At 38.5% G+C, this 14,128-nt stretch overlaps 1 protein-coding gene across 4 annotated transcripts in view; it reads left to right on the forward strand.

Moving 5' to 3' along the window:
* PROX1 (prospero homeobox 1) overlaps positions 1 to 14,128 on the forward strand; it is a 102,864-nt gene that overhangs the window by 38,081 nt on the left and 50,655 nt on the right. For all 4 annotated transcript variants that reach the window (XM_020808672.3, XM_020808671.3, XM_020808673.3 and 1 more), the window contains one exon: positions 2,745 to 2,939. In XM_020808672.3, coding sequence (XP_020664331.1) covers positions 2,745 to 2,939 — 195 coding nt within the window. The remainder of the gene's footprint in view (positions 1 to 2,744; positions 2,940 to 14,128) is intronic.

The raw sequence follows: 14,128 nt of genomic DNA on the forward strand, positions 1-14,128 counted from the left end.
GTTTTATACATCTTTTGACCATGCTCATTGAATATTTAGGAAGTTTCTTCAGCCCATATTGAGGCGGAGGTATCCCGTGGGAAGCATTAATCAAAGTCACAGAGACTCTTACACTGTGGAAACACAGACTCTTTATTGTAGCGATTAGTTTTTGCAGTAACACATTAACACACTACAGAGCTTTTCTTTTATAGAACAATTGATCCTTTTCTTGTACTCCACTACAGAAGGAGGTGGGGGGGGGGAAAGAATTAACTCTTTAAAGTTTGGCAATTTAAAAAAGAGTGATTTATATACACCAGAATGTTGAAGCAAGAGAGGGCATTTGTGTTGTGCATCCTTCACATGCACATGTATGTGTGGAAAAGTAACCCATTCTTCAAATGCTTCTATAGAGAACAGTTGTGCTCCTTAAGTGCTTATGTGTGTCTTTCTTTCTTTCTTTCTTTCTTTCTTTCTTTCTTTCTTTCTTTCTTTCTTTCTTTCTTTCTTTCTTTCTTTCTTTCTTTCTTTCTTTCTTTCTTTCTTTCTTTCTTTCTTTCTTTCTTTCTTTCTTTCTTTCTTTCTTCCACTCTCCCTAGTATTTCCATGCCGCAATGATAAACATTAAATCTCTCTTTATTTCCTATTGCTAAATAACAACATGTTCACCTATTTTGTTGTTGTTGTTGTCATCCACATGAGGTCATTCATGACCATTCTAGGGAGAGAGGAAAAAAAAATCCTTTCTATTTTTCTCCTCTACAGTACTCTTGTCCACATGAGACAATGTCTTGTAACAATGCAGGAGCCTAATCTCCATGTCAAAGCAATTTTCATTCCCCAGTGCACACCCTGCTATCATTTTGTAATGTTTTGTTTCTTATTCTAAAAGAATTAAAAAGGAACAGTAAGCCGTCATGGGGGCCTGTAGTCCTTATCTCAGTGTCTGGAAATTTGGACAGTGTATTTTACTGCTGAGATAAAATGGAAAGAACTCCAAGTTCAGCAAATCGTAATGGGTTTAAGTTCTATTGAAATGGGTAACCAGAAGATCAGATAACCGGGGTCCTTCAGTTGTCTTTTTAATCAGGTTCCCCGCAAGGGCTGAATAGAGACAGAGCAGACACACCGAGTGAAAATATAATTCTTGGATAGGTTAAGTACATGTTTGAACTCTTGCAAGCAGAAGCGATTTGATGATGACTTAATCATTTTCTGGTCAATTATCTGTAAGGACCCTTGCAACTGCACGGCAATTATGATGCAAGTTGGCCTTTTGGGAGAAACACCAGTCTCCCTGCTTCTGTTTCCTTGTTACTTAGATTCCCTGCCATAAATTTTCATGCGTTTATTATCTTTGCTAGCATGGAAACAACTTTCTGTGTAGTAATTACAGCCCCAATGCACACTTTAGCTGTCATCTTGTTGGAGGCCTGGATGTTCTCATGGCCAGTGTTTGATAAGTGTTCTTTGTTGATTTTTGATTCATGTATGTCTCTTTCTGGGGGCTGGGATAAGTGAATGCCTGTGATGACAAAAGGCAGGGGGTAGTATATCAGCTTGCCTGATATATAGCTATGGATTTATTGGTTTTAACTTGGCAAGTTGAGTTGCATCTGTCCTTTACGTAGAGAAGGGGAAGTCAGTAAGGGGGTATCAGCTGCAGCAAATAACCTAGATGACATCTTCAGTTCAAAGGTCATAGGAAACAGTACTTGCCCTGAAAAATCCTATATATAAGATAGTAAAACTTTAAAATTCCCAAACAGGATGGCAGGGGTTGATTTGAACTGGTATTTGAAGGTCTTATGTTTTCCCTAGTCAGACTGTAATAAGTATCTGCAAATATGAACAGAGGATAACATATAACTCATTTCTCAACTTTAGAGTGGGCAACCCCAGAGGAGGGCCAGCCTTCAGTAATATATATGTATCATTCTTTCTTTATAGTTTGTGTTTCTTTTTTAGTAGGGTGTAGAGTTATAATCAAATACAGCGTCAGCTCTATTTGCTTTAGCAACAAAATAACAATTCTGGAATTACTGGAGTCCCTTAATATTTGGCCCTAAATATTTCCTGAATAGACAGGATTGCACCTTTTGATTCATGGGAAATAGATGTTGCATTATATGGAACACATATTGTTTGTTTGTTTATTTATTTATTTATTTATTTTTATTCATTCATTCATTCATTCATTCATTCATTTATACATACGTACATACATACATACATACATACATACATACATACATACATACATACATACATACATACATACATACATACATACATACATACCCTCTCTGTGCTTCCATAAATGCATAGCTATAATGTGTGAGACCTAACAACAGTGTGCCTCAATGGCAATGACTTTGACTCTTATACTAGACAGAATTGATTTGCAGAAAGTTGAGAAATCCTGGATACCTGCTTGGTTAAGTACCTAGAAGTCACAAAGTGGTGTCCAGCAATCTGGAAATATTTTCCATGTCTAATATTACATCTGCAGAAGAGTTATAACACAGTGTAGCAACTTTAAGAATATGAACCAGATCAGTGCTTTGCTATTTAAACATTTGGTGGGATGTCTTTGAACCATTTGACTCAACCTCTTGTACATCTTAATTCTTCACATTTAAAAGTTTTTGAAGATAAGCACTGTGAGGATGGGATAGAGAAAAAGATGTAAGCATGCTATAAAATGGGGAAGGGGGCAAAGTCCATGATCTAATCTTTCTTACTTTTTTATATTTCAACAGTTCAACAGATGCATTACCTCTCAGCTCATCAAGTGGTTTAGCAATTTCCGCGAGTTCTACTACATTCAGATGGAAAAGTATGCGCGTCAAGCCATCAACGATGGAGTGACCAGCACTGAAGAGCTGTCTATAACCAGAGACTGTGAGCTGTACAGGGCCCTCAACATGCACTACAATAAAGCAAATGACTTTGAGGTACGAGTTCTTTCTATTCTCCCCCCTCCCCATGCATGTGCATAATTGGATTATTATTATTATTTAAAAATGCATTTTTCCTTCTTAGCAACCTATTGATTTGATACAGTTCACTTTGTGATTGATACTAATGTACCTTGTTATATGACTCCCAAACCGAAATTCGTTATTATGTCTTGGGAGAAGGTGGAGGGGCGTTCTCTCCTTACAGTGTTTGTTCAGTTTAAGTTTTCTAACTTGAAAGTCAGAGGGGTTTGCTAATTAGGACTGTTCAGAGATCTCTGACTCAGTTTCAGACTCAGCTTGATAATTGGGATGCAGACCTGATTGGATCTGATTGAAATTTGGAAATCTGAATCTTCACACTTCCCATTGATTTGTATTGGGATTTTCCCCCTTGTATATATTTAAGAAATTGGACACACCTCAGTGTGGTGTGTTTGTGTTGTTCATCTTTATCATCTACTTTAATAGCTTTAAAGTTTGCTAATGTGTGTGCTGCTTTTCTGCATTGTGGTAGTGTCTAAGATATTTGGGGGGGTACTTATGAATACTTGTTCTGTAAGGACAACACAGATTGAAATCAAAATCCAACATCACCTAAAAAGCGTGGAACAAAATACATGGGAATTAAAGGGTTAGGAAAATGCCACTGCTTCATACAAAAAATTCTGAAGCCAACACACAGGCTCACTCAACTAAGCAACAGACATAAAGGGCAAAGAAAGATGTGATTAGACTGGGAAAGAACTAGGAAGGAAGGATTGAAGGTCAGATGCTTACAAGATGAAGGAAGGTGAAACACAAGTTACAATAATCATAAACCCAAACAAAAGTATTTGATCAGAGAGTTCTGGTGAGATTCATGTTCAACTCAATCTGGAAGCCTGAGAGGTGGCAGGGAGCAGGAAAAATAAGTGTTACCACCTAACTCATTAAAACTGCTGCATAATAAATAGATTGCTACTCAGTTTTTTAAAACATAAATTAACTAGAAAGAGAAAAATAAGGTTAGGCTCATCTATTCAGATTAACAAGACAAAGGCTTTGGAGGTTATGCTTTGGACCACAGAGACTCAGATTAATCAAGATAGTCAACAACTACCGGAACATTCACCTGCACTTTTTGAGCAGCCACTAACATCTAAAGAAAAGCAAAAGAATGAGCAGCTAAGAAAATATAAAAGTTATCATATAAGATATAATAGATAACATTATGAAACCCCTCACTCCAAATATTTTGAAAATGCTGTTTAGGGCCTTTCCCCTCAGATCACACTACCCTAACATTTTCTTTATATGATATCATTTTGCAACCTTTGGATAAACACTGCTTGATCTTTTTGTATGCTTGCTTAATATCTGACTTTGCTGGATCATCAGATCTGATCTGATACAGACCAGATTCAGCTTGATTCCCATGAGCCAGATTTGGTTTGGGCTTTGGCTGAATCAGTTACACAGCCCTACTGCTAATATTATTTCCCCGAAGGCAGTTCTATGTGCACTTTTCCTGCTCTTTATTTTATTAAGCTGAAAATAATGAGGAGAAGGCAGCCCTTCTGCCTCTTCCAGGAGAGGAGGGTACAACCAAAAGAAAGGTGGATGCCATCCTTTTCCATTGACATCACTGGGCTCTTGGCCTCCCTAATATCTCTGGATTATACCTCATGGATTGGCAGCTTTGATTGAAGCAATTCCTTCCAGGCCAGTAATCACCTAGTGTGAGCCAACCCCTGAGGCAGCAGCTCCACTAGCTATTGTTGCTAACCTGCTGACCTCTTGTAAGCCCACAGTAGCAAATTCCTCAATGCTGATGGTAGCATTTCGCATTGTCCAGCTAGTCAGATGCAGAAATGAGTTAAGAGAGACTTCTGGGGGTTGTCGATCTATGCCATGGAAATCTTGTGGCTGTATGCTGCTATTATCTGCCCAGAGGATGATTAAAGGGTGTTTGGTATAGGCTGTGCTGTGGGATGGCCAGAAGTTCTCTAGTTGTTTCCTAATACAAGTTAATATTGTACTATGTGCTATATACAGAGCTTGGAAGTAACTAGTGATGGGCTTGGATGTAATAAGTTATAAATAGCTGATTGGTGGTTGGTACTCACAATAGCAAAATTTTAAGTGTGTATCATAATTGTAATTTAATTGTAATTTTGCTCCTTGTGTGCTATTTCAGTATTATTATCATTATTTTTTATAGCTACAGGCATTTACTATACTATAAACAAACAGTTACTATAGTTACTATTACAAAAACTACAATAGTGCAAAAGAACTGTCACATGGTTCAAGAGCTTTATGATGGGTACTGAGGTGATATGAAGATAGATGGGAGGAGAATGCATTTTGCAATATTTACTGTATTTTTACATTTTTAAATAACTAAAAGCAACCATTCTGGTTACTTTTGAAAAACAGGGAAATAAATATACTTTGTTGAAATTTAACTCTAATGGCAGCAAACTATTTTTGAGTGTAGCCATAGCTAATGTATTTTTTAAAAGTTGCATTCTAAGCTTCTCTTAGGTATGAGTCATTTCCATTGTGATTGTCATTGGTTTCATGCATCTAAGCAATTCATACGGAAATGGACAGAGAAGTTTATACTTCAGATTTTACTTACGCTCCCTCTCATTTACAGAAGCTTTTATTTCACGTAAACTGTTGCAAAAACAAAACACTGGTGGTCACCATCCGTTATGCTAGTTAGGACTGTTGGAAGTTGTAATCTAACTACATTGGAGGGCAGGCTGTTGGGCAGCAGGGTAAAAGTCAAACAGGGAGGCATCTGTTTCTCTCTCTCTCTTCTTCTGTTTTTCTGCCACTACATTCTTGTCATCTAGCAATTCCTCAAGAACAGGAAAGATCACTCTAAGTCAGACATCTGAAGAGGCCAGTTGCTCAGAGCATCTGAAATCAGTATAAGGCAATGACTCCCAACTTGGCTAACCTGAGTGGACTGCAGTTCCCAGAGGTCTTCACCATCAGCTGTGCTGGCCAGGGTTTCTGGGAGTTACAGTCCAAGAACACCTGGGTTATCAGCATCAGGAACCACTGAACCAAGAGGTGCATATTTCCTGTTCCTGCTTCAGTAGAAGGCAGTACATAGTTTGCAATACAAGCATATTTTCAAAAACCATTTCCAAGTGGTAGTTAAGATTAATATACACATAAATGCTACAAAAATGTACAGTGACGTAGACATGTTTATAGTCTGTTGCAGCAAAACCAACGAAACTTGTGGCAATTTAAAAGTGAAAATGTCTTTTCTGCTTTAAGCTTTGTGAACTGCAGTTCAAATGCTGTCACAAAAGCTTATGTCAAATAAAGACTGCTAGTCCTTAAGATGCTGCAGGATTCGGGCCAGAATCCTACAGGTGTAAAGTTTGCCTAACTTAACTGCAGCTAATTATGTCAAACTGGCAAGGTGCCAGGGTGTGTCTCAGTTGTGTATCTGATCACACCTTCAACTGCACAGTGATGATTAGCCACACCAACACTTACACAAACCTTATGCAACTCCAGCCTTTCTGATGGCTTTGCTGAAAATTAAATAGCGCTTTTCCCACTTTTTTCTTTTGGTCTGTCTGCTTGAAAACTGAAGTTTTAGGCATGAAAGAAATTTTCTTCATCCTTAATGGATGCAGCCCCAAGACTGCAATGTGATTGTTGAGATGTCTTCTTCTGGGCAAATCTGGATTTGATTGGGGTTGATCGTCTTTGCCCTCCTTCTGACAGATCATTTTGTGTAATACATAGAAAGAATCCTTCTCATCTGAGTTTGATAAGGACATAAAATAACTATTTCCCACAACCTAGTCTCTCTCTTCTGGAAGGCAATTTTGAAGGCTGTCTGTCTGCAACCTCACACTGTCGGCTGAAAATGTGGACCTGATCAGCCTATTAATGTATATCATTTAATCTGTGGATAGCCATTCTTGCCTGATCAGCATCTAGACCAGGTGACTCACATGAGAGCAAAAAAGCAGAATACTGTGGTGTTGAAATTGGATCTGAAGTCCTTGAGCAAATGATGCATTTTCCATTGCTGGTGTCCTCATAGTTCCTTCCCTTCATAACCGCTGATCTTTGAATATAACTGAAGCCTGATATACTTCTTAAATTATTCAAATGGACTTTCCTACACCTTTTCCGCTTCCTCTGACAGAAATAACATTCACCATTAAAGGAAATACTGCGAAAAAGCGGTGGTAGTGGAGGACCTCAAGAATCCACGCTAGTCTGTATAATTTCTGGAACCTGTTTTAACTGAGGCTTTCCATGTACACCACTCAGAAAGACACACTGTGCTTTAAAGCGTAGGAAAGGTCCCTCCAGACTGAGACTTCCTTTCAGATACATGGATGGCTTTTTCTCCAGCCTACAAAACTGCCGCCCCCCCGGGACTTTGTCACAGTACCTTGGAACGCCAACAGCTGTTAACACACTCAAATAAGATACTTAACAAGCTGGATGCTTTCTCACTTCAGCTTTGCTACCATAGCCTCAGGCATATAGCCAGAGGTAGATAAAACATCTCAGAGAAAGAGACAGTGACTTAATGGGTGATTTCTCTGTGTGAGGTGTGTATCAGTTTGCTTCTGTATTGCTGTTCTATCCCTTTAAGGTAAATTGACACAGTGCATACAGCAAGTATGCCTGCTCCATAAAAGGGGGCGGGAAACCCTCTAATAAAAGAAAAAGTTTATTCTCTTCCCTCCCTCCCCACTTCTAATCCGATTGATTAGTTGTAATGGTGTGAACTGCAGCAGCAAATTGCTGCGAGTTTATCAGTTGCCACCGGAAAACCTTGATGCGCCACAGTTGTGGGTGTTGTGTGATGAGAGATAACAAGTTGCAACCATTAATTAGTGACAATTCACCACTGTGGCTCATGCAGTTGTGCTTCCACCAATATAACTAACCTGTAGGATTTTCAGTATAATTTCTTAAATACAATTATGGGACTCTAAGGCTGCAGTTCTGTATGTGTTTACAGACATTTTCTTTTCAAATGTGGCCAGGATTGCACCCGTTCATGTGTAAAGAGAGAGAGAGAGAGAGAGAGAGAGACGTACCTGCTATGGTCTCGTTTTCTCAGGATGCCAAGGCATCCTGTTGGAGCAGGAGGAAATTTTAGAGTTTCAGTATAGTAAGACTATGAAAGTTAGAGTGGAAAAAAAAATTTACGTGCTTGGCACATCCCTTGCCTTGGTGCCTAGCATTAGAATTATGATTCAAATGTCAGCACTGGTTTCCTTTGTGTATACGGTTTTGACAGCATACGTAAGAAAAGAGAGTGTATTGCGGCAGAGACGAAAGCAGGAAAAGCGTAAGTTTTGAAAGCATACATTTTGATCCTATGATAGCAAGCAGGTGTTAAACCCATATGTCTGGGCTATAGGTTTTTGGATGGGGTGGTTTCTTGTTGTTTAATGATTGTATGGTTACTGCTTCAGCATTTTATTTGTCTTTTATATCATAGAATCAAAAGATGAGATACAAATAAATAGCAAACCAATGCACAGTGTTGGGGATTAAGGCCACTGATTGTATTATCTTTATGATGAACAATATCACTTGATTCCAAGTGTCTGCAGGTGGTCTGAAGGGTATCGGGTCCAAGGGTTTCCCCTGCATCAATGCCAGCAAAAATATAAGCTTCCTGAGGCCAAAGAAGTTTCCCGCTTCTGTCAAAGGAGCCTAGCAGCAGAAATTGAGTTCTAGATCAGTGGTTCTTAAACTTTGGCCTGCCAGATGTTTTGGACTTCAATTCCCAGAATCCCCAGATAGCACGGCTGATGGACAGGGATCATGTGAGTTGATGTCAAAAATCTCTGGAGGGCCAAAGTCTGAGAACCACTGCTATAGATAAGGGTTGATTAAATATAGAATGAGAGCTAGTGTGGATAGAGGGATGAATTAAGACTCAGAAGACCTCTTCCCACTTGCCCACAGAAATTCACTGAAGGATGATGGGAATGGTAAAAATCACTCTTCAGATATCTCACATACCTTGAAAATCCTCCTGAGGTGCTATAAGTCAGATGTGATGTCACAGCACAAAACAGTATAATAGCTGAAATCATGTTGGCATAATTACACCTGCAAAAGCTGATGGTGCTATCAATAGAGAGCAATTTTCAGAAATAAAAAACTTCTTACTTCTGTCCCATGGCTCCCCCAGCTGCCGTGTAATAAAATCAATTATATGGAAGCAATGGGAACTGCAGGATGGTGGGAGGAATTATTTAATTATCAAAAAGTGTCACTACTAGGATGGTATTTTTTGGCAACATCATGTGCTGGTAATTAAACACTTTCTCCTTCTATCTTGCAGTCTCCAAATCTTCCACACAACAAAAGGGATTGTGTGGGAGCCATGGGAGCTGTGGTACAAAAGTAGGAATTTTGTAGCTTTCAAAAAAGTGTCTGCTGCTTGTGTCATCATCAGCATTCCTTAGGCATAGTTATGCCAACAGGATTTCAGTCATCAAAGAAGAATGCACTATCTGAAAAAGTGGCCATTATAGCCAGTATTGTTTGGATCTGTCTTATTTATGTATGTATGTATTTATGTATTTATGTATTTAATTTATATGCCACCCACTCTGACAACTCCTTAGCTCAATATTAATGTTATTAGTGCTTTTGAGTACAATAAAGAACTTATTTTATAAAAGGAAATAAGTCATATGTGACAAGTCAGCCATGTTTCTCTGTTATAAGCAGGAAGTTTTAGATATTAGTTGAAAACCCTTGTAATTTAGAAGTATGAAAACATAATAGTGCCTTGACTAGGTCAGATCCATCCAATGAGTAACAATAAGTCTGTGGCAGAGGTCTTTTCCCATCTTTATTCTTTGTGATTGTTTTAATAATAATATTTATAACATTTATTGTTGTTATATAACAGATACAAGTTTTAACCAAAAACCTATGTATCTGTTAAATGTCATCACAGTATGTATGCTGTTTCTAATATTGCTATTTTTGTAGCTCTGTTGTTGTTGTTGTTAACCGAAGGACTGGTTAATAAGGCTCTGTACTGGAAAGTAGAGATTGGATTATGACGAGTAGGGAGGAATAGATCTATAAACATGGAATTGAATTTTCCAAATTTATAGATAGGGAAATTTCAACAGCTGGGGGCTGTGGAAGTGGCTGAAGCAATCCAAAGCCCTGGAATTCCAGTAAAATCTGTTATTTTCTCTGCTTCCACTGCCACATCTGCTTACGTGTCGTGAAACCTCTTCTGATTTCAGTGGCATTTAAAAGGGGATATTTAGGAACATGTCCAGCTAGAACTGCGGAGATGTATTTACAGTGAGAGGTGCACTGTACTTTTTTTTTAGCTCACCATGACTATGGCTCTATAGCACATGTATCTGGCCCCTGCAGACCTCTGTAAGTGTGTGAAGTATAAATGTAAACAATCTGGTCTCTAGTTACAGAAGAATCATCTAGTTAGTCATTATTTGCTTTGCCTTTCTAAAAAAAAGATATCAACAGAGAGATATTAAATAAATATTACATATTTCTGATTAGCTAACAATGAGATTTACACGATTTAGAACAGTGCCTATCATGGGGCAGGCGGGCGGGCAAGATGGCCCTTTAGGCTGGGCTTCACACCTACAGAATTAAAACATACCAGAGGTTCTGGCATTTCTTCATATATTTTTTCGTATACCAAGAGCTTCAAACAATGTAAGTGGTCTGAACCTCTCCAATGGGCTGAATCCACATCATTTTAAGTCAGGTGTATTACTGTGTGATGAGCTTCATGCTGTATTCAGACACAGGATTATGATTTGGCTCTGCCTAAACAAGTTAAGAGTTCTGAACCACCAGCAAGTTGTGATTTAAAGCTGACTCACCATCTTGGTTTGGCTGGGCACTATGAACCACCATTCCCAGGTTCAAACATAATGCTATGTTATCCAGGCTTGGCTTCTTCACCTATTAGCATGATCAGGGACAGAAAAGCAGCTCTGTACAGGCGGTGTGCACCAGCATGCAGCCCATGTTCACTGTGGCCAGAATTTGTGGCTGGAAGTGACAAGTGAAAATGATTTTAAGGAGCTAGTGAATTTAGTACAGTGGACCCTCTACTTACGGAATTAATCCGTATTGGAACGGTGCAGGTTGAAAAGTCTGTAGGTCGAGTCTCCATTGACCTACAATGCATTGAAAACTGATTAATCCATAGGTAAAGGTAAAGGTTCCCCTTGACAATTTTTGTCCAGTCGTGTCCGACTCTAGGGGGCGGCGCTCATCCCGCTCTTCAAGCCATAGAGCCAGCGTTTTCTCCGAAGACAATCTTTCCGTGGTCACATGGCCAGTGTGATTTAGACACGGAACGCTGTTTACCTTCCCACCGAGGTGGTCCCTATTTATCTACTCGCATTTGCATGCTTTCGAACCGCTAGGTTGGCGGGAGCTGGGACAGGCGACGGGTGCTCATTCCGTTGCGTGGATTCGATCTTACGACTGCCGGATCTTCTGACCCTGCAGCACAGGCTTCTGCGGTTTAGCCCACAGCGCCACCACGTCCATAACAAGCCGTTTTTGTTCCATTTTGGTTTTTTCTGGTCTGTAGGTCAATTCTCCGGCTGCAAGTCGAACCTAAGTTTTGCAGCCAGAGAAGTCTATAACTCGAAAAGTCTGTAAGTCGAGCCGTCTGTAAGTCGAAGGGTCCACTGTATCTAAGTTCTATACATTCTGAAGTCAGTGGCTTTCTCAGGTAACACCAGCTGATCATATTTTGAAATCTGATGTATTTTAAAACATAAATGCACATAACTTGGCCCTTATATCCAAATGTCATATGCTGTTTCTTTCTCAGTTATTTTAAGGACTTTTTCCCCTGAGTTACAATGATCTATCAAGAGGCCGTTGAGAGTTCCTTCCTTTGTTTTCTTGTTTAACGTAAGTAGGAAAAAGTCTTCATGTATGAGATGCTATTCTATGCAGCCTCAAAGCAACTTTTATCCCAATCAGATCATTAGGACAAAAATAGCGCTAGTTTGTTGCTCATTGTTATGGGTTCTAATATTTGCCACAGATTGGACAGCAAAATAGCTGGTATATTTAATGGCTGATATATTCCACCTTTTCCCCAGAATTGGGAACGAAAGCAACTTATGGAACAATTTAAACAACAGAAAATTGAAATACAAGAAAAGCACAAGCATGAAAATAGAACAAAATTCAATCATATAATTAGCATGTAGTTAGAACTAAGCCTGTTTATAATCACTTAATCAAAAGAAATTTTAATTATCTTATAATTTATCTTAATTTACTTTAAAACACCGAAGATCAGCACATCAGTGGAGATTTTATAATAGGAGTTTCTTAATTGCTGAGTGCCTGCCTAAATTTTAAAAAAGTGTCTGCCTGACGCTGGAAGGAGAGAAGGGAGAGGACATTGGGGGTGGGGATTAATTCTCTTGGCAAAGAGTATTAGAGCCTGGGAATTGCCCCTGAAAAGGCTCTGTCTTCAGGGAAGCTGCCACTGAGAAGGCTCTCTCTTGAGTCTTCCAACATACCTCTGAGGATGGTGAGACCATGATAAATCGTATATGGTAAGATTCAGTCTTTCAGATAACCTGGGCCCAAGCCATAAAGAGCTTTATAGATTTTACCCAGCACTTTGAATTGTGCCTAGAAACAGGCCAGTAGGCAGTGAAGCTGAAGGAGAAAAGGAGTTACATGTTTCCTGTAATTTGAATAGTATTGTGTGGTTTAGCTGTTGATACAATAAATGCTTATACATAGCATGACCTTGAATTGGGTTGTATGTTTTGGATAAAAATGTCCAACAGTAGTACACTCTCCCATACCACAGTAATGCAACCATGGCCAGCAAATGTGTACAAAATACAGGCTGTTAAAACAAATCCAAAGGGAAATGTTTTGAAATAAGCCATCAGTTTCATTTTTAATTTGAAACATTTTTTTTAATTTTAACTTTTAAAATACAATGTACATTTGCTGATCATTATTTGTGTGTGTGTGTGTGTGTGTGTGTGTGTGTGTGTGTGCGCGCGCGCGCAATACTGGAAATATATGCGTTGAATAATCAACATATCAATTTATCCAGTGTCTCCCATATCTGCTACAAAGGCTACAACAATTTGCGGTTCAGAACAGAAAGATGTCACTGAAAAGCTGTTTATTTCCCATCTTTTTCCTAACCATTCATTTTGACTGAGTTTGGTGCAAGAACATTAGACGAATAATAGTCCTTTAATTTGCACTTAGTTATCATGAATCTTAGCTTGGATCTTATGTGCTGAAATGGCTGCTCTCTTGCCACTTGGGCTACTGTCAAATGCTTTTAAGGCATTTGACAGTAGCCCTTTATCCCTATGCAATCTTAATTTTATTATTATTCATAAGGTTTAATTCATGTGTTCTGCAACAAAGCATAAAACTTGACACATTGCGGTAGGATAATAATAAAAGTGTTCTGGGTGGGTAGATTAAACACTGACAACATCAAAGGACAGAAAAATAATTCATAAAGAGAAACTTTGTACATTTTTGCTACCAACATTTTCATTAAAGTACACACACATTATGAGACATGACAGTTATCTCATGTTATTCTAAGCAGAATTGCTGTTTTTAAAAATGAAAATACCTTTCACTGAAATAATTATCTTGCCATAGCTTTAACCCACTATATTAGTTTTATAAATTTAGCTGTGAAAGTTATGTAGGCATAAAGCACTGCTATAGAACATATTGGAAATGCCATTTTTAAATGTTATTTTTAATCCATGTCCTCCTCAGCTGGATCTGGCAGACCACCTGAAGGCATAATTTTTTTTTAAATAGTAAAACCTTACAAAGTTTTGAGTTGGAAAATTATCTCATTCTAATATTTATTCCCCTTGGATTCAGTGTGTTCATCGCCACAAAGAAATAAGCCCAATATGATAGTCTATTTGATTTAATGTCATTAGATTTTATAGCTCCCTCTTCCCTGCTTTTTTTGTCATTGAGTTACATTTAAGCACAGCGAGATCAAGTTTTAAACCTCCTTACTCAACAGCTCTATTAGTTATAATGTACCGTGACCCCTCTCAACATTCTTAAAGAAAAAGATACAGTGTAATGTCACTTTACTTTGCTTATTGTTCTTTGTTGAGGTGAACAAAGCATTTTCTACA

This window comes from Pogona vitticeps, chromosome 1 (genome assembly GCF_051106095.1).
Source record: "Pogona vitticeps strain Pit_001003342236 chromosome 1, PviZW2.1, whole genome shotgun sequence".
Classification (NCBI taxonomy): domain Eukaryota; kingdom Metazoa; phylum Chordata; class Lepidosauria; order Squamata; family Agamidae; genus Pogona; species Pogona vitticeps.